The sequence below is a fragment of the Homalodisca vitripennis genome, chromosome 7, assembly GCF_021130785.1.
Source record: "Homalodisca vitripennis isolate AUS2020 chromosome 7, UT_GWSS_2.1, whole genome shotgun sequence".
NCBI classification, from domain to species: Eukaryota; Metazoa; Arthropoda; class Insecta; order Hemiptera; family Cicadellidae; genus Homalodisca; species Homalodisca vitripennis.
Genome location: NC_060213.1, coordinates 97,469,498 through 97,492,115, shown reverse-complemented (window position 1 = coordinate 97,492,115; position 22,618 = coordinate 97,469,498). Strand labels below are relative to the sequence as shown.

At 31.8% G+C, this 22,618-nt stretch overlaps 1 protein-coding gene across 1 annotated transcript in view; it reads right to left on the bottom strand.

The window, feature by feature from the left end:
* The window catches only part of LOC124366082 (27 kDa hemolymph protein-like), a 30,923-nt gene extending 16,118 nt beyond the window's left edge, over window positions 1-14,805 (bottom strand). The window contains exons 1-2 of the mRNA XM_046822312.1: window positions 14,428-14,805; window positions 3,124-3,323 (exon numbers count right to left, since the gene is read on the bottom strand). Coding sequence (XP_046678268.1) covers window positions 3,124-3,323; window positions 14,428-14,467 — 240 coding nt within the window. The 5' untranslated portion in view covers window positions 14,468-14,805. The remainder of the gene's footprint in view (window positions 1-3,123; window positions 3,324-14,427) is intronic.
* Between the last annotated feature and the right edge of the window lie 7,813 nt (window positions 14,806-22,618).

Sequence of the window (22,618 nt, the reverse complement as noted above, 5' to 3'; positions counted from 1 at the left end):
ATTAATTAATCCCCACTATTCAGGAAAGCTAACCATAAACAAATACTGCAACAGACCATTAACAATTTATAATAACAGAGTTGAGAACATTTGGTAAATAATATTATCAATACAAATTATCAAATAAATATTATTAAATGAAAAAATTCATAATGCATACAATCAATTTACATTCTGTGATATCATTAATTTAAAAATAACAATTATTGTTTTCCCTCTGTAAAAACAATTTAGTGTAGTGTTCTGAACAATGAAATTAAATAGAAAATGCTTGTCTAACCTATACTATATATGGACATTTATTAACTCTATTTACAAGAATGTATTAGTTCTTTTTTAAAAGCAAGTAAGGGGTCCATTTATAGCCCACCGGAAGTACACTTTTGATGGTTTTTGGCACCCTAAAAACATGAAAACAAGTGCTATGTTTTTGTTTGATGTAATTCAGAAGTGATTTTTAACTTATAAAATTGAAATGGCATTTAATATTAGGTAACAAGGGATTCAATATACACATGCAAGTGATGGGATTATGCCCTTCCATATACATCACTGTATTTAACACTGTGTTGTTTCAAACACATACACGAACACACACCCAAACAATTTGAAAAACAGGTTGGAATTTTTCACTCTGTCATTAATTAACTATAAAAAACCAACATTAAGTTTTATTTTTATTCTTCGTTTGTAAATGTCATGAATTATGAAGTCATCCAACAGAATTTTATCAAATGTAAATGATAAAAAGCGTTCTCAAGGGAAAAGGCGGAACTATCTGGTTTAGTAACAAGAGAATGGACTGATAACACTATCGGTTACACTCATTGACCAAGCGTAAGATGAACTGGTTCTGACAATAACAAATCTACATCTGGCTGATTTACACAAAGGTTTTTCATGTAAAATTGTTAAGTAAAACTCAAATTTTACAAAATTAAAGAAAATTAATATTTTACAGTATTACACATATTTTTATCCTTAATATTTATTTTTAAATAATTATAATGACATTCTAACTTTAAATTTGATTTTTAGTCATTGTGAAAGTTGTACTTTAATACATTGTTTTATACTGTGTTGTACAGATTAATCAATTTATTCACTCATTATTAAGCGTACAGTCTTAAAACACAATATAATCAAATGATACAAACATACAAACTTTAGACTGACAAAATCCTTGTTTTAATAAAGCTTAACGTATTTTTTTATACTAGAAATAAATATACCAAGATTTTACGGCTTTTACATTTTTTTTAAATGTACTATATCTATGTCAACAAATAGTTAAAGTTTATTGATAAACCAACTAAGTCATAACTGATTTGACTTAGATAATAAAAACTGAACTAATAGTATTATACACAAAATATACAATAAAAAAAGAAATGGATTGTGGATATGAATAAAATGTATTTTACAAATAATATAAGTTTAGCATTGATATGAGCAAAATTGACAGTAATTACATGAATAGCTGATTTGTAATAACCGATATAGACCTTTGTACCCCAAGTATTTGTCCACTAGACAAGTAAAACCAACAAAGATCCTACTAAGAGATGAGCGAGGTTACATCAGATAAATTGTTAGATAATCAGTTTAGTGAGAATACTGTAATATGCACTGATTCAAAAAGGAGCATATGTATTTGTTCTTACATACCGTGGATATAAAAAGCAAAAAATTTTAACCAATTTTCAATTAAGATTTACAATTTACATCTTTACAACAATGTTTTATATTTATTTCATTTTAAAACTTGTATACTTCATAATTTATCCTGAAACTTAATAAAATCTGTAAAACATAAAACAAAACTAGAAATTTAAGCAACAAGTACAATTCATTGGATGTTATTATATAGCTCATAAGTAATTATAAGTTAAACAGAAAAAATAATACAGAACAAACTTTTCTTTCTAACCAATGCATATGAAACTTAAATACTATTTTAGACAAAATATGTAAGTTTTGTAAACAACTCATAACTAGGTTATTTTTTAAGTTATCAAGCTAATTCTTTTTTGTTTTACTTCTCGCTCTATGTAGTTTACAGATATATAAAAAACCAAATATGTAATATCTAGAAAATTATTATTTTTTACTATTATATATATATATATATATATATATATATATATATAAAAAATACAAAATTTTAAATTTCAGTTTGTTGATACAAACGGATATTACAAAAACAATGTGGCACACAAATATCTATTCATTTTATGTTACAATTAATTCTTAATCTACGGAAACAAAAGTTATAGGCCTATTTTACTTACAAGTTGAGTAACAAATCTTTTAAGGATGTATCATTTTTCTTTTTTACCATTTCTCTGCAGGTAAAAATGTTTGCAACAAGTTACTGATTGGTGTAATTTTACTTACAGGAGACTTTTACTCCCTTTTACTCCTTTTCAAATCAAATAAATGACAAACTAAAATTTAACTGCTGTACTTTATACAGTTTTAACCTAAAACTATGAAGCAAGGTGGAATATTCACAACATAGTGAAATACAGCTGTCTGCCACAATCAGTGAGCAGTGAGCTGAGATGTATTGCAATTTCTCAATCACAGACTGACAAAATACAAAGTCAAAGCTTTACGAACTAATATAATTTGATGCAATACATCTTTTTATACAAGTCTGTGGAATTTCAAAGCACTTGATAAAATAGGAGGCCAATAAAATAATAAAAAGTGCACATCTGCACTATACGAACGTCGGGAGTTGAGACCATTTTTAGAAAGTTTGTATAATAGGGATGTCAGGGTTAAAAGAGTTAATCAAATATAATGTTTTTGAAGTTCCAATTATTATTTGTATCATTTCAAGTATTCTGTATTGTTTTACAATGTTTTTATATTCCTCAAATTATAGGATTCAGCTGACCAAACTTTAAAATGGTTTAGTGGGACCTGATTCTTGATTGTTTTGTTACTAGCTCAGTTTAATTAAATCCAAAAGCCAATAAATAACCAAGAATTGGATAATTATTCGTATTAATAACACAACTAAAGATCCTTACGAATAACTTCCATTCATGAACACTCAAAATGCTCTACAGACTTATATTAAGATTATGAACACATAACTAATTTTCTGCTTACCAAAACTCTGTCGAAAGATTCGTTAGTTCCGTACTTCTCACAGCGTTCCTTCAGCAACTCCTCTCCCTCATCAATGGAAGGCACATTGTCCATATTCAGACCGTTAGGGATGGCACTCTTAACACTGTCAGGCAACTGGTCCAGTCCCTCCGCTAACTTTTGTTTGGCGACATCCAGAGTGTTTTCATCAAATGCCGACACTGGAATCAAGAATCAAGAATCTTTATTAGTCATTATAACATCATTAAAATGCATTGACATCATCACCAGAGCTTCAATAAAATATTAGATCTAGATATATTACATTAAATGTTAATTCCAGTGAAAATCTGACTGGCCGAGATGAAATAACAGTATCCTATGTATAACTAAGCATGGACAATCAACAATAAATACATGTATTAATAGATTCTAGAGAAAATAAATTAATAAAATTGTAATAAAATGGTAAAACATTCAATGATAAATAAATAAATAGTGGGAATAACAAGAATACTTGGTTAGTTTATGTAATTAAAAAAATATTAACACCAGATCTGAGTTATAAAGTGGGAATCTATAGTTTACAACATTATCTTACTATTTCTGAACAATTTCTCTAAAAATATATTTAAGAGCTGGCTGCAGTGAAATGACAATAGTTTTACCGAATATGAACAATGTTAAACCTTGTAAAACTTTTACAGCGTTATTTTTAGTCTTATAAGGAGGAGATATCTCATAACATGTTGCGTGTCCCATGGGTATCACCGGTGATACCAAGGAGTCATTGCTGACAGCCCATGGGTATCACTGGTGATTCCAAGGAGTTATTGCTGACAGCCCATGGGTATCACTGGTGATTCCAAGGAGTCATTGCTGACAGCCCATGGGTATCACTGGTGATACCAAGGAGTCATTGCTGACAGCCCATGGGTATCACTGGTGATTCCAAGGAGTCATTGCTGACAGCCCATGGGTATCACTGGTGATTCCAAGGAGTTATTGCTGACAGCCCATGGGTATCACCGGTGATACCAAGGAGTCATTGCTGACAGCCCATGGGTATCACCGGTGATTCCAAGGAGTCATTGCTGACAGCCCATGGGTATCACCGGTGATACCAAGTAGTCATTGCTGACAGCCCATGGTTATCACCGGTGATACCAAGGAGTCATGGTGAAAGCCCATGGGTATCACCGGTGATTCCAAGGAGTCATTGCTGACAGCCCATGGGTATCACCGGTGATACCAAGGAGTTATTGCTGACAGCCCATGGGTATCACCGGTGATACCAAGGAGTCATTGCTGACAGCCCATGGGTATCACCGGTGATTCCAAGGAGTCATTGCTGACAGCCCATGGGTATCACCGGTGATACCAAGTAGTCATTGCTGACAGCCCATGGTTATCACCGGTGATACCAAGGAGTCATGGTGAAAGCCCATGGGTATCACTCAGTACAGCCGGCCCTTAATGTAGTACACAGTTAGTTAAAAGACGAAAATAACAATTCTCATTGTCAGTTATTTAAAAGTATCAGGAAAAGATATGAACAATGTGGAGTTTATTAACATCAATAAAACTAACAAACATAGGAAATTACTTAACTGAACACAACTTAACATTAACATTAGAACAATACAAAACTAATAGATCAGAAACTCTAAACATAACACTTTATAGTAAATATATTGAAATTCAAACTGCTACAAACTTAGTTGGTTTATATATTGATTAACACTTAATGTGGAATGATCATGTTTCATTCATGGATCTACGTTCTATGTAGAATGTCATTTTTCTGCAATGTTAAATATTTAAAACAGTTAATTACGCCATATTCACTCACATGTTTCTTTTGTAAGTTGTTTCTACGGTTCGACAAATAAACAAAATCTTGATCTTACACTTAAACAACAGAAAAAGCTATAAGAATTATAAACAAATTAGAACATGATCAATCAGCTATGGAATATTTTGAGAATATGCAAATTCTGACAGTCCATGGGCAATATTAATATGATAAAATTTTGTATATAGAGAAAAATTCAATAGAAGCGAATGAACCTTTTGAAATATACCCATACAACACAAGAAATATATCAAATCATGCCTACACTATGATGTTTTACAAAAGGGAGACATACACAGGAGCAAAATTTCTTAGATCATTGCAAGGTATGATAAGAAGAGAAAACAACATTAACAAATTTAAGAATAGATTAAGGAATTATTTAGTTAACGAAGTATTATATTCAATTGACGAGTTTTACATGTAGATACATTTCGTTTAATGATTGTGAAGTACATAAAGCCTAGTTTTAAGAACACGCAATTAGAATTACGAATGACACTATTTAATGTACACTTATGTTCATTTTCTTTGAATAAAGCTATTTGAAATTGAAAAACTATAAAAGCTTTAAAATTGTTGCTTAAAAAAAAACCTTTAATTATGTTAAAAAAATTTAGTTTATGTTTAGTTAAGTTAAAATAGAGAATGGAAGATCAAATCCCATTCCTTCCATTTTAATATTATCCCTTCCAATAGAAACAATTCATTTAACGTTATGAATCCATTGTTTCTATATTGAATGTTCATAAATGAGTCATTTGATAATATGTAAGTATACCAAAAATTACAATGGTAGAGTTATTTATCTATAACATAACTGTATGTCTGTATTCATGGTTTAGGATTTAAGTAGCAACATACAATGGTGACAGGTCCAACTTTAAGACAGTTAACAATTTTCAATAAGAGTCCTATAAATTAAATATTTGTTAACTCTTACAAACAGCATTATTACAATGACTAGTTATTACTAGTACAATGAAATGTTCACTAGCTCAAAGATTTAAACCATTCAACGCAAGCACAATGACAATCTCTAGACTATAGGACCACATTAGCAAGTCAATATCTGCCTAGTGACGCAAACTTGATAGACGAGTGTTGCTACAGGCCATAGAATATAATCAACAACAATTTTCCTCTCTTCAATTAAATCCTTCACATTTACGTCTGTCCTTGACAGATTAAATTACATTGAAAATACATTAATTTCCATTAACCTGAAGAAATCTTATCTTTGTTACCATCGTAAAACAATCTGATCAAGACATGTGTATAATACTGAAGTCAAAATGGTCTGATAGATATAGTTTTTAAGTTAGCCTATTACAGAAATTTTTTTGGCAAAAATCTAGCTAATAATTTGCTCTCCAAACATTACATTAAGAAAAATATTATTGTGTTAAAATATAAATGTATTTATTTTCAGTCAAAACATCTGTTTTGATCCTATCTAAATAAAAACCGTTTTTGAAAAATATCCATCTGTATGTATATGTATATATATAAATGAATATATATATATATATATAATGGGAGTGCCAATGGCCAATCTGTCTAAGATGTCAAACTTTAGATCTGAGTTAGAGATAGCGCAGGTTCAAAAAAATCCTGCCTGTGATTGTGCTCTTTATCAATCAATCAGTACAATCGACCTTGTACTGTGTCGACTCTAGCCCTTATTCTGTTTGATAAGATCCTTGCACAGGCCAGTTGCCCATGACGATGCGAGAATCAGGCTTAAAAGGTCATTGGATAGGTTTCTCCTTAATATATATACATTTTATTTCAAGTAATTTTGTTTAAATTTTGTAATACATGCCAAAACCCTTGAAATGCTGCTTACAACAACTGTAACGGTGATTATGGCATTAATAACAAGGGACAATTTGGCTGTCAAGATTAAAACTTAAGTCAATACATTTTTTGTTGTGAAGCAAGCACTCATTGTTATTAAAATCAAATGTACCACAGTAACATATAAATAGTTGTTTATTTACATCTATTTATTTCTATTGAATTTAAAAAAATCTACTGAGTAAGAAAATAATATAGAAGTTTTATTGAATGTTTTTGTTTTATAAATAAGTAGTTCACAGGATGAAATACACGTTTCTTTTACCCGGTACTTTAGTAAACACATTACTCTACCAGATGTTTTAAGAACAACGCACAACAGTTAGGAAACTATTACTTCTTTACTAGTTAATCTTTAGTAAAATAGTTATTTCTTTACTAGTTCACTAAGAAAGCCAGATCTCTAGCTCCGACACTATCTGCCGAGAAGAGAGAGCTCAGTCCTGAGCAGATGACTACACCACTGTCGTGACAATGATGCAGCAATCATCAATAAACAAGCCTTAATGACTGGGTAAGCTAATTGGGGAGACCTACCAAGTACCTAGCTGCAGCCCTGCCTAACACTTGATACCTTACCGTATAATGAGCTGTCACACTCACACCACTGTACAGAAAAGTTCTAGCAATAGCAATAATATTACTTAATGACTGGGTAAGCTAATTGGGGAGACCTACCAAGTACCTAGCTGCAGCCCTGCCTAACACTTGATACCTTACCGTATAATGAGCTGTCACACTCACACCACTATACAGAAAAGTTCTAGCAATAGCAATATTATTACTTAATGTTTAAAGCTCCTTGAGCAAGGTCCATTACTTATTATAATGTTTCTATTAAAAATAAACATATCATCTCAGGTTTTAAAATGACCACTATATTAATGAAACATAAGAATAGTGAAATATGAATTACTTTAGGATGAATTAACATTTTAATACAAAGAATATTTTGCTACAACAAATATAAATAGACTGCCTGAGGAGCTGAGTGCCATTCCTCACTCAAAATATACTAATTTAATTATTGTTGTTTAACTGTTGATTAATGACCAATTGATTGTTGCTTTCAACAACTGCAATTAGTAGCTCTTTGTTGTTGTTTTTAACACTTGCTATGAAATCTGTTTGGATGCCTACAACACTGTTTAAAAAATATTTTTTTAAATTTAATTTAATTTGTTTTATGTGTTATAACCAAATACTATTAAACATACAATCAGACGGTCTACACAATTTTCTATCGTGTTTTTCTTACTTTATGGGTTTGTTTACTAAACAACATTGAGGTAGTAATTTCATCTTACTGAATGTAATAACTAGCTGAAAATTTAAGTAATGACACTTTAACTTAATTGCTTTTATTTTTCAGCAAGTGAGTTACTACAGTGAATGATCTAAACTTATAAGAGAAGTATTAAAGAAATCCTTTAACGACCCATTATTATTGTAATTTACATAATTACTAATTCTGCCACATTTTTTAACATCTAAACTATAAAAAACTCCATAAAAGTGTTATCACAGATAGAAACTCCTAACGAAAAGTACCTTTGAGCTGTACATTCAACAACAGTTAAAACAGCTATTTTTGAAATAGCATTTATAAAAGTATTTAAAACAAGTTATGTTAATATAAGTACAATTTCCCACTCTTGTTTCATTCATAGCCGTTTCCAATAAATGTAAGAAAATAATAACCTATCACAATTGAAAGTTTTATATCTAAATTTATTTTGCTATGGAGTTGTGTTTTTGTCCTTAAAAAATTGTTTTCACCCTAAAAATATTATCTTAAAACAAAAAAGGTGATACAGACTTTTTGTGGCATGACCTTAAAGCCCCAGTTCTGTTCAAAATCAGTGTCTAATCATAAAGCGCCTAAAACTTGTGTCAGTCAGCCAGTGGTATGATTATGCAGGATGAAGGCTGGTGTGCATAGAAATGACCAGCAAAGCAGCAATATGTACCCGTCACGCAAGCAAGTCATTCAGATAATGATAGGAGCATGTGGAGAATGACCTTGGGCTAAGGCCTGAATCTCAACTGGATTCATACACAGGAAAACATCCTCAAGGACCTCTGCAGAACCAACAAACCACACCGAAATAGTAGCACCAACAGTTCTATTCTATTCTTAGTTTAAAATGACTAATAGAACAATTCTAGAACACAATATGAAACAAGCCCTAAGGTTGTATGATGTGAACTAGCAACAATTTTACTGGCTATAAATACTTTAGTAGAGCAGTTCTAGAACACAATATGAAACTAGCCCTTAAGTTATATGATGAATTGTACAAGTAGCTGTAATTGAAATTTATCATTTAATTAATGCTCTGGCCTTATCGTGGTGTTTTATACATTAAAACCAACTTGAGATGTAGAAAAATATTTATTTTTTATATGATATCTCAAAACATAAAACTATTTCAGACTGAAACTTGTTACCTGACTAATTTTGTACCAAATTTGGTAACAATAAATTCTATTAAAATTCTGCATTAACCACTTTGATTACATTTTTCTTTTTTGTAGCCCAAGTTTTCAGGATAATAGAACATTTCAGAGTAAATTTTAACGAATTTCCCCCCAATTCCCATTTCCCCCAATTAAAAACGGATCGAATTACAAGTGTAGTTTTGTTTTGAAAACTGGAGTTTTTAATTCAAATTATGGGAAACGCAAAATGCAACCAAACATTCTCTCACTGACAATATGAAAACCGGAAAAAACAATATCTAGTATATAACTCTCAGAAGAAAGTTTCTGCCATATACAGTATATTTAAGCATATATGATTGCTCAAGCAGATATTGATTTTCTTGTTCCTCAAATTACGTATAACTAATTATTAGTTATACGTAAGACAAAGTTCTCAAAGTCAAAGTACTAGAGACCATGTAATGTGTTTGTCTGTGGTTAAGATTGTACAGAATATTTGTACAGTTGTCTTGTACTAGACATGGAGGGTGGTCACCAATAAAACGAAGGCAGCCTAGTACATTTGGTATTATTTAGTTTTTATGTAACAAGTAATAATGAGTCATAAGAACTGATCTAGGAATTAGAAAATTAATATGCCATTTCTTACATATACATTCTAGAAATCACTCCATCTAACTTAACCACATGTTTAAAAAAATTACAATAATGTTCATATGGGGTACATGGTCCTATCTTGTTTGATTTTATGTCTGTATAGGCATGTGTGTGCACCTCCTTAGAATTTTCACAACTCTAAAAATGTTCTGAAATACAGAGCTGTGATTTTATATAAATATTTATCTTACTTACTATAAACTAATTTACTGTTAAAAAAAAACACACACTAATTTCAAAATTGCAGTTTATTGGAATTCTAATGGCAAAACCGTAATGTTGTATGTGTCTTATACCAAGTAGAAGCCCATTGTACGTGATTGATTCTTTAATTATGCCACTTGTAACAATGTTCTTTAATTACACGTAACTGCACCAATGTTCAAATTAAACTTAATAAAAAATCCATTATAATTAAATTAGTTAGGAGGAAAAAATGTTAATTCAGGAGATTATGTTATAGTAGTATACATACCTACTAGCCCTAATTCCAAATCGCTACACTATTCCTTAGACCATCTAAGAGTTAAGCATTTTTCAAGGAAAAACACACAGACATACACAGACGGATAAAAAATTAAGTAATACTATTTGCTACCCACGGTTTCATACATAATTATCAAAATGAAAGTCCTTGAAACGTAAGTAGGCATATGTCATATTATTTCAGTGTTCATGGTTAAAAGTATCAGAGTTAAACTTCATTCTTACATAATGTTTTTCACATGTAGGAGCATTTCTGTTGAGAATTAATTATATTTCCAACACCACATCTGAGTCCGTCTTGTTGTCCTGATAAAAAATCAAAATACATAGAGGTCTTGAAAACCTACTTTAGTCAAAAAGCATTTACTTCAGTTCTTATGGTCTAAGATATTTCCAGTGCCATAGTAGAGTTTGCTTTGTTGTCCAGATGAAGAAAATACAGTATACATACATACATAGAACTGAATAATCATATATATAAGGTTTCCCGTTGTAAGATCTTGTTTTTCAGACCATAGTCAGTGAAAGAATTCTGTTGCTGAGGCATATTAATGTTCTTTCCTCTATGTTCCCTTAAGCCACTGTTAAAATGCCATAGCACAATGTAAAGGAAGCCCACCAATTTAGAGTACTATATGTAACAAGATTCAGAGCTTTATTATACATCAAGGATAGTTTTATAACAGAGTTTAAATAATATTATAATGAATAAGATGTTTTAAATTCATCACTGGTGCAATCTGGAGTAAAAGTTAGGTATTAACTTTGTATTTGCTATCTACATTACACAATGTACTGATCAAGCACCGTAAAATTAATATTTTACAAACTTTAAATGTAAACAGATATTTCATCCTATTTATCTAACTTCATCTGAAAGTGTCTGTGAACAGCTGTTTAGTGTAATTTAAATTTGGATTATGAAACAAATACTAAAATATTTTTCAGAATTCCAACGTATTCATAATAACTTTTCTCCTCTTTCTCTTCTTATAAACCTTCCTCGGATTTCAACTAATATTTTACAACAAGAATTTTTCAAATTGATCCAGTCGTTCTCAAGATTACTGCTTAGCAACATATTTTGTGATTAATTTTTATTTATAAGAAAGACAGAACCATATCTTACAGAACTATACATAGAACAATAACTTTTTTGTTGCTTTGAATTAAAAAATCATGTGGTGAAGTTCAATCAAGCAATTTCAGGCCCTGTAATAGCAAAATGTGCAGTACTAAAATACAAGTTAATAAAGATTATAAAAAATACCCTTGAATTCAAAACAATACTTTAATACACTAAAACATTAAAATAGCAAAAGGGAAAAATAAGGGCCAACCCATAAACACATGTACAACATTTTATTTGTCTAACTCTATTTGCTCCTTTTCACAACCTGTTGAGTCCTTGTGTTCATTTAGAATTAAAGTAGTACAAAACAGTACATACAAATTTATATTTCTAAAAAAAGGAACTTCATTTCAAACTGGGTTATTACGTGTTTAAATCTGAGATAACCTTTAGCAAGAACATGCAGTTACTGAAAGTGTCAATTTGTGTCACAACGGGTGGAATTGAATGTTATTTTATACACAAGAGGTATGTATTTTCCAGGTTTTAAAACTAGGTATACTAAATCCAAATGATTGAACATTGGCTGAATAAAACAGCAAACTCCTCGCCTGGTCTCCAAGGTTTCATACACAAGTAATCTTCCATTCCGTTCCCTTTTACATTTTTTTCCAGAGACCACAAAATAAACTATGGATTCATGCTTGGAAATAATTAATTTTTAGATCTGTGACTTCATTTGAATTAATAGACCAGTAATACATACTAATACACTTCTGTATATTATAAACACAACTTGACCACTCATATTATCTCACTGAGCACTTAAAATCTTTTTTCTACAAATGAGAAATACTATAGAATCATAGATTAAGCAGAGGTATTCAAAGCATTATGTGTGGAAAATTTTAGATAAGATTAGCTGTGTATAAAAGTAGATCCAAGATATCATTGTAACATGGCTGGTCTAGTCTCTACACTACATTGTGACCTTTGAAATCATATTGTAAAACAAAGAAGTAAAAACTGTATATGTCTGCAGGCAGATACACACTTTTTGGCTAAACTATGTTAGTATAAATATCGAATATTAGTTAATAATATGTGTAATTAAGGAACCAATCAGTTACAGTAGGATCTACTTGTTGTAACACGCATACTAGCAAAGCAACTTCACTGACTAAAAGACTACAAGGAAGGAGTAAGCCACACCAATTTTCCCTTAGCTGAGGTTGTATGCACAAGTCTGCATCATTTCATTTTTGACATATCGTGTGGACAGATAACATGGTAGCACTTCATAATAGTACACAAATTATGTTTTGTATAAAAGTATTGTTTTTATTACTTGCCTTGTTAAAGTAATAATGTACTTTTATATTACTGTCTTTTAAATGTACTTAAAGGGGAGAAGGAGGCCATTCCGTCCCTATCTACTATTTATTATAGGATATATAAGTACTTAATACATACGTACATGTTATAAATATAACATGTTAATGTGTGCTTGCATGATCTGAGCTTGAATTTAGGTACTATCTTGAGGGTTTTGACGTGACAACGTCTTAAATTAGGTTGTGGCTCGGAGTCACTCATGAAAAAGTGTAACGCCCGGTAACGTTACGATGCCCGTCCAGTGGGTCCGCCGCACGGGATAAAGCAGATAACTGTGGGTCCGCCGCACGGGATCCGCACGGGATAAAGCAGATAACTATGTTTATTCGTGAAAATGTGGAGTGCTTAGATTCGTCAATTTACAACAGCTACAACAATAAAGGTAAATAATTGTACACTGATATTTCATTATCGTAAACTATGATTGATTGATTAATTGTTAGATTGACACAAAAGTTGAGAAACTGAGTTTATAGGTTATGTCATACTATTGACAAATGTTGATAGTGTTAAGTAAATTATTAGTTTAAATCACTCTGCAATCAATCGTAATTCAGTCGATTGAGAAGAAACAGCGCGTATTGCTAGTCAAACATTTAAAATAACAAATTATAACCTCTAACCTGTCATAACAGTGCGACCAAACAAACGAACTAAACCGACCAATCACCACGCGCGGAGTTAGAATTTAACTGTGTTTAGCAAGAATTTCAAATTCCAATTTTAGTAAATGTTTTATTCAACTTTACAATTTACAATAAAAAATTTTAATTAATTTCAAATTATGTACAATGTTTTAGTAAACAAAATATATTTCTATAGTTAAAATTTGTGCAATTCTTATTTTCATTCAATTCCTTGTTCCTATTGTGCAATTTAATAATATTCATATCAATAAATATTCTACCGAGAAAAAGACGTTGTCACGTAAAATCTTCGCCCGTAAAACCGACTTTACAGGCAACCATAATTTTTTTTATCACCATGAAGTCTGTTTTATAACCTACTCATATAGTCTTAATAACAAATAGTAGATAGGAACAGAGTAGTCTACTTCCTGCCGACATTGCTTCCTTTAGGAAGAAAATAAAAACCGAACATCATAATGATATTTAATTTTGTACAGTAAGTCAAATAAAGTCTGTTCTTTCTAATAATGTAAATATTTTCGATCCCCGATAAGGAAAACTCATAAAAAATAGTGGCCTTCAGATAACATAGAACACGAATAGGAAATATAACATTCGAGATAATATCTAAGATTCAAGCTATCACTTAAGCGCCTCAAATTTTCTTTAGGTTGGACGAGATAAGAAGCATCTCTTGGCAAAGTCAAGGATGGCTTTCTGATACTTAACTTATTTTTCATGTGTTTTTTGTGTGTGTATTACTTTATAAGGACTGCCTTATCATTATGATAAATATATAAAAGGAATTAAAATATATATATATATAGACTCAGTAGTTGCTTAGCATCAGTGTTTGAATATTAAAAAAAGAAACAAATTTTAAAACAGATTTCTCTACTAGGCCTATTTGGTTAAAACTAACTTACCCAAGAGTGAAAGTGAAGAGATTATAATCAAAATCTTCATTCTTTAGATTAAAGAAGTTCTTTTTCGATAGTTACTAACCAATTTCAATAGGAAGAAATGCTGAATAATCAACCTATTGACATTAATACAGAAAATTGAAGATTATCACAATAAAAACACTGAATGATTAATTATTTCACTTTCACCTCACAGTTCAACAGCAAATATATTACACAATTGCACTGGTTTTAATAACAGAAATATTGTATAACACAATATAATAAAGGCAATATTAAAATATTTACTTGATCAAGATTTAATCAAGTTCACTCTATCAAAGTTGTTCAACTTTTAAACTACACCAATGACAAGCGCTGAATGTGCAGAATAAAGTTCAGTCAGCCTGTTGAACAGAGTTGGCAGGGTGACCAACAGTAAGCCGTCATATTCCCCCAACCTAATTTAAAATTACCCTAAACTGGTCTACGAGTATTAACCCAAACTTTTTTCTGAACTCTAACAAAATTAATGCACGATTAATTGTATTAATTATTTACATATATAAGTGTCAAATATGTGTATTTGTATTTTTTATCTTACATTATCTAGTTAACTGCAAAGATTAAAAACGTAACATTAATTTGATAATAATACAAAGATTAAATTAATCTTATAAAAAATAATGACGGAAAATAAATGTTAAAATAGTATTAATTTGCCATATATCAGAGATGTTACCAATGGTCATCACCAGAAATATGACATCTTTGATGTTAAAATTTTTGTTAACATATTGGAATTTTTCCAATTCTATATGTTGAACTTCAGCATTGCTTTTAAAGTATCAAAGGCAATTACATCCCACTCTCGTTAATGGTATTAAACCCACTATTGTGGTAGTTTTTAATTGTATTTATATGGTCAGTCATTATATTAGTTAGTTCACTGAAAACTCTTTATACAAAAGCATTTAAAAGGCAATAACTTTAGCAGCGAGTTTTATGACTACTTCTAGATTTTAAAATAGAGAGAAGCCATAACTTGTGTTCGTTTTAAAAACGTGTGCCAAGTATCGCTGAAGTGATTTTTGTGGTTAAAAACTGTTTTACATTATCAAGAGCTCATACAATTTTCACATTGTTTACCGATAAATTACATTTTAAAGACGGGGAACCTCTGTGCTACCTTACAAAACTTTAAACTCTGTGAATGATTTAACGAAAATATTTCAAAATAGATATCCTCTAATAATAATGCAGTAGAAGCATAGGTGTAGTAGCGTGGACATTAAGTTGGGGTGGCACAGATACAAAAGTCTGTTAACTACTTCTACTTAATGCCATTAAAGCCTTGATTATGAATCTTTCTAAAAAAAAATAAACTTTTCAAGTTTTGACCGCTTGAAATCCCTCGCCGTATGTGCCACCTAGCGGGTAACGCTAGAAACACACGCTATTAGTGACCGGCGAGCAGACCAAGCGGAGTGTCGTAGAACTAGTTCAGCGCGCGCAGTTTAGAACTGGTAAAAGTGGAGCGTTGTTATCACACCCACGCGCATGCGCGCACACTTGCCATAGCTGCTCGCATTAACCCTTGATTATAAATCCTTCTGAGGCTGCAACCCTACGACCATCTACCTCTCTTGATTATGAACATGTGATCTAATAAATTTAAGAATATTGAAATCGGCATCAGCTAATTTTAAATGTAAGCAACCTTAATCTTATGCCCAAGATAAATCTCAATTACTTTTTTAAACATTTTTATCTTTTGCTTACAACATAATATACACAAACATTACAAATCCTAACAATATTACAAATTTGAAGGTGGCTTTGTTTGTTTGTTTTGTTTTTACGCAAACTATTCAACCGATTCTACTGAAAATTAACATGGATATTCTTAGCATTGCTAGTATGAATACAGTAAAGGCAAATTGTTTTTCGAAAATCCCTCCGGGCTACGCCCCATCGGTCTCTAAAATGTTGAAAAAAATTCCATCTTGGTCTCTAAAGTTGTGAAATATTATTTGTAAGATCCTGCTAAATGTAATTAATTGTTCTATGTTAACATTGTATTATAACAACACTATCATATGTTTGAATCAAGAATCGTGAAGCAATTGAAAAAGTTTAATTTACTATAACTGGTAAATGAATAAAAATGGTTCAATATTAATTATATTATTGCGCAAGGCTTTTCCGAATTTATGAAGTGCCTGATGATTGAATCATTGATTCCTAAAGGCCTTGCGCAATAATAAAATTAATATTGGAAAATTTTTATTCATTTACCAATGATAGTAAATTATCATACATTTAATTGACTTAATTCAAATTTTTTAAATGTGTGTGAATTTATAGTGTCCAAGCCATAGAATAAGGTTAAAAGTAAGAATTATTATTAATTCAACCTTTTCTTCAGATGATAAAATTGAAGATTTTAGTTAAACTATGCTTTTAACCGAACGTTTTAGCAATAATGAAGTATGCAGTATTTGGCAAGTAGTGAAATGCCGATATCAAACACAAAGTTACTATTTAGATTTAGATATCAGATTTTAAGACCGTTATAAAACCGATCTTATTTGTTTTTTTTTTGGCAGAAGTATGCTTTTTAGAACTACGTATGTATGTACAAGTATATTGTGTTGAGGCTAACTCAGCTTATGGTACTGGAGATACTAAGACCGGAAATAGATCATTAGGGCTGGAAGACACGCTTTTTGACCAAAGTAGGCTTCTATTTGAATATATTTTCTTCATCTTGGGGGCAACTAGTCCGACTCCACTATCCCACTGAAAATACCAGAGCCTGAAAGTAAATGTAAACGGTCGGAGGTTAACGGTTTATTAACCAAAGTAGTTTTTCGAGAACTTTACACGAATTTATTTTCTTGATCGGGGCATCAGGCCAGGAGAACACAAAGGTGGGATCAGAATTGCCATTTATTCGAACTACCATTGCACGATCTTACACGCGCAAGTCCTTAAATGAGAACCAATAAACATTATAGTAACTTTAACCAGACGAAATTAAAGTTATTAGATCTGTGCATTATTCTGTTTACAACGTCATAGGGCGTCATCATATTACATCATGAATGCTTTGACTAACAACACTATGCCCTTTGACTGCGAGAATTGCGTGCGAAGCCACAAGTAATTGCTTCTACTTTATTTTAAAACGTACAAATACATCAAGGCTTAAAGGTACGTACAACCATAGATTAAGTTTTACTTTGAACATTTCATCAACTGAGTTGAAAGTAAAACCGATTATTTTCATCCTCAATATTTTGGTGCATAAACCTTGTGTTAGGAATTTTGCATTGCAGTTGCTTAATAAAAATATGTACTGAGGTGTCCATTATATTTTTAAGATTATTGATCTGTTAAAAGAAAGTTATTCTTATTATAGTATGCAAATACACTGAACAAATTAGTTTATTAAGAGTTTATTATTTAGTATCAAAAATATAATAATACAGAAAAATCATACTGTTTCCTTTTCAGTTAAAGTCGGAGCATTGTATTTTCCGCAAGTTTACACTCTTAAGATATAGACGGGAATTAAAACAATCTAATAAATAGCTGTAAATAAAACACACAAAGCAACGTTTAAAGTTTATTTCGTACATGATTGGTGACAACAATTTACAAGGAAAAAGTTATAAATAATTGTTACAAGCTGAAACTTTTATCTACGCAACACAAGGTTAAAGTTTTATTTAATGGAGCACAAACCTCCTTTCAGTTAGATTTGAAAATCTGTCAACTCATACATTTAGCTTTTCTTCTTGCATATACTTTGCTGTCATTTATTGTTCAACAGCCATCAGGGCGAGTCCACTTAACCTGGTGTTCGGATTTTCCGTTGCAGTTGCTTAATAAAAATATGTACTGGGGTGTGCATTACGAACGTTTTCAATACTTTCGTAACGTAGAGAATGATCTTTCGGAGCTTGCTGTAGTGATAGGTCAAGAAAATGATGTTTCTACAGGTTTCTGAACATCCGGCGCATTTTCCTAATGGTCATTCTGAATAAAAAACTCATCTAACTCTTGGAAAGTTATTCTCAAAATTTTCTTATCGGATTTTACAAAATTATTCCTTGCACAACAGTAAGAGAACATCAGCTGTGTAGAGAATCTTGCATACATGTTATAGAATTTCTGGATGTTTTAGAGAAAATTTGTTTTCAATGTTATTTCAATCTAATTGGGCAAAATTATTGATTTTTCCATAGTTGTTCTGGGAAAAACGAGATTGCAGGTTTGCGATTACTGTGTCGACACCAGTAAAGTAAATGTCAATCTTGAATATTTGTTCAGGTGATTGATGTAATAAAGCCTCTTAGCAGTCACTAGCATCAAGTTTATCAGAATCTTCCGTTTGCGAAAGAGTAGGAGTGACGATCTTTGAACAGACAAACCTTTCATGCCATATTTGTTGCTCTACTCTTCTGCTTCATTCCACACCCGATTAAATCCATCATCATTTCTATCCAGTTTTAAACTGTCAATAGCTGATTAAACTCTTTCAAAACCCTTAGAAATATCCAGAGATTCACTTTGCAGCTCTTTGAAGAGAACATCGGTCTGGCCCAAAACATTGTGCAATAGTTTTAGACTGAAAACAAATTCAAAGGTGAGAGTCGACCGGCTGGACAGTTATGTGGATGAAGAAAGGGTACCTTGGCCTGCACACTGCTCTATTGTCAAGGTCACGTTTACATTTGCAATGGAGTGTACAGGATGACCAACTTTCGATTCAAGTTTAGTGCCAGAATCTTATTTTGTTTGAGCTTCTTAGCCACAAAACTATAGATTTATTATATTTTTTACCATATTAAGGTGGCACGAACCCCCACCCCCACGCCGCGCCGCCGCATTGCTTATGAGTACGGTACAGCGCTTTTATTCTAACGATCAGGTCTTATGGTTAGACTGGAGTGAGAGCAGAAAGTGAGGTCGTTTTTGTAAAAGGATATTGCGCAGTACACCTTGTGCAACCGATGTAGGGAAATTACTTGGATTTCCCAATAGTTATTTACAATGGTTCTGGTCAATTTAGAGGATAAATGCAATGTCTGTTTACCGTTCAGTTAGTTTTGTAAAGCCTACACGAGGGAATGTAATAGAATGATGGTCACCACAAAAAGGCAGTGAACGTTTAGTTCAGGTAAACCTAGAATTTTGAATTGGTGAGTCCAGAAACAACGACAGTTAATTACAGAGTTACCTACTTACATTTTCATACCACACCAAGATAACCTCAAATATCGTTACTCCAAAATTACCCCCAAGTGGTTTTATTTTACCCCATGGTAATTACCTCCTGACTGACAACGCTGTGTTCATAATAAAGTTATATAATAGTCAATCGACCAACATAAGCTTCATCTAATGCGATGCTAATTGTATTGTATAAATGGATATACTATTCAAAACTCAGTTTGAGTTTCTTAAATTAAAAAAAAAACAAAAAAAGTTTCTTAAATGAAAGTTAGGCTCCCCTGAAGTAAAAAAAAGAATAAAATTATTATCTTAGAAATAAAGCTCACGTTCGTATTCTCTGAAGTGGTGGACACACAGAACAGTGTGATCACTAAATCCCCGAAGGTCGCTTTTAGCAAATATAAAAGAGGTTAATATACATTATTGAATTTTTCTTACCAGTCTTTTGCTTAATGTTTTCAATATAAACAACCCTTAATCCTTTTTTAACAGTAGGAAAGTGATGAATCTCCATACGTAGTCATTAAAGGATCTTTGCTCCTCTCTTACTTAAATTTTTGGCCCTCAGAATCTGTTGCCCAGTATCGCGGCGTGTAAACACAGTATCAAGTGTTTCCAAGTTTTCAGAAGATAAAGATTGAACCTTTATCTATTGTTGGAGCATTAAATGTGCATTAATGTGTTCCAGCTGGTCGTTTTATCCGCTCTGATCTCGACTTTGTATTAATAATGTGGCATGGGCTCCAACGCAGTCTTAATCTGTCTGATTAATGCATGATGTTAATGAAGTTGTTTCTGCAGAGTTTGAAGAACTTCTCATTACTGTGTTGACGTAAATGAAGTAAATGTGTAGAAATGTATGCTGAGCAATTTCAAGAGGTTGCGATGCTCCATTTCGATGGTGAATCTGAATTTGAATCTGTAAAATTAGTAGAGTTAGTATTGCTAATTTCAAATCACATTTTTAAACGTTAGCATGTCTTATTTCATTTAAAGGCAAATCCAGTCAACTAATAAAAATTTGCAACCAATAAGTCCACAATTGTTTACTTTTAAAATCATTTCTCTTATAAAATAATTACATTTACTATTTTCAACATAAATTGCCTTGAATCTCGATGGAACAACGTGATCTGACGTTGGACGATCTGGGACGTGATATGAGATCGGGAAAGGGGGATCGAAAATGCCCTTGGCCATCGGTGCGGGCTTTGTTGGCACTTGCAATGTTTAATTTTAACTTTATGTATGCTGAGCAATTTCAAGAGGTTGCGATGCTCCATTTCGATGGTGAATCTGAATTTGAATCTGTAAAATTAGTAGAGTTAGTATTGCTAATTTCAAATCACATTTTTAAACGTTAGCATGTCTTATTTCATTTAAAGGCAAATCCAGTCAACTAATAAAAATTTGCAACCAATAAGTCCACAATTGTTTACTTTTAAAATCATTTCTTTTATAAAATAATTACATTTACTATTTTCAACATAAATTGCCTTGAATGTCGGATTAAATCCGTGTTGTTCGATAATGTCTGCCACAAATGAAGTAATATGAAACAGCCATTTTGTGTTTGAGTGTTTGCTAGAAAACGACGTTTTTCTGGTGTTTCGCTACAAAGCAGTGAATGCAATGGCCCAGGGGGTGGCGTCAATAAAGGTAACGTTACTTTGTCTTCAAGGCAGCACAACCCAGGCGTTTCTCCAGCAAACTTCAGTGAGCTACAATGCTCGCAAACAACGTCCATTGGGTCAATGCGAACGGAAGAATGTAAGCTGTAATTAGTCCAATCGTATAGAAGCGCTGCTAGATTCAAATTAACACTTGCAGCATTTCTTATTTCACGTCGAAGGATATTTCGTTGTTGCCTGAGCGATTAGTTCAACGATTTCTCATTGCTAACCTAGCCGTTTCACGGGCTGTCCCTCTTTGCTCTTGCTTGTGTTTGAGAAGCACGAAGTCATTACTAACACGGCACTCTTCTCCTGTCATTTCTTAATCTTTTTCAATAGATTTATTTGGAAGCATAATTTCATTACGGCTTTGTTGGGACAAATTAGATCTCCTGGGTTATGGCATTGTTAATAATATTATACTCGCACCAAACAAACAAATCGACCGGTAACATGTATACGACTTAAATAAACATACAGATGATATGCAATGACAAGTTTTTGACGATGACTGGTTTCCGGACATTTTTTATATATGCCGTCGGTTTTTTTCAATATGAATGGCAAAAACTGTAATCGTCTTTTTACATTAAGCGTTTAAGTATAACGAGGAACATTGTAAAAAAACATTTTTCAAATTTCTTCATGTACCCCGAGAGGTACATAAAAATTAAATTACCAAGAAACTTAGACAATCGTGCGTCCGATGGGGTGCACGATAGTCTGAAATATTTCTTTAAGCGCGAGCTATATATATATATATATATATATATATATATATAAATCACCAAAAGACAGGCAAACAATAAAAACGCAATAAGGAAATGCGTAGCGACGTGGGATACGTATCGGGCGTACGAAAGCCGGGTGTGTACCCGATCGGGTACTAGGCGGTAGTTGTGAAAGACCACGAGTGCCCGATGGGGTACTCGTGGTCGTGAACATGTTTGACGCCTTGGATACACTATCAATCGTTAAGAATAATCACATTTGAGTAACAAACAAAATATTTCGAGTTTTACAAATTAATTAAACATGTTTCTTGGATATTATGTTAGTCATATCTGATTTTATACAACAGGCTATATTTAAAAACCAAGGTTTTTGTAGAATAATAAAAATGGTAGCCTAATATTTAAAACAATCTGTTATAAATATTATTTCTACAGTCTAAGTTTATACGTTAAATACATGTTATACAATAACGCCCTGTAACTAATTATTTAGTTTGAAGTGCCAGGAATCATTCATAACAAAAACTAAATTTGATCGTTTTCTTTATTGAGCGAAAAATTAAT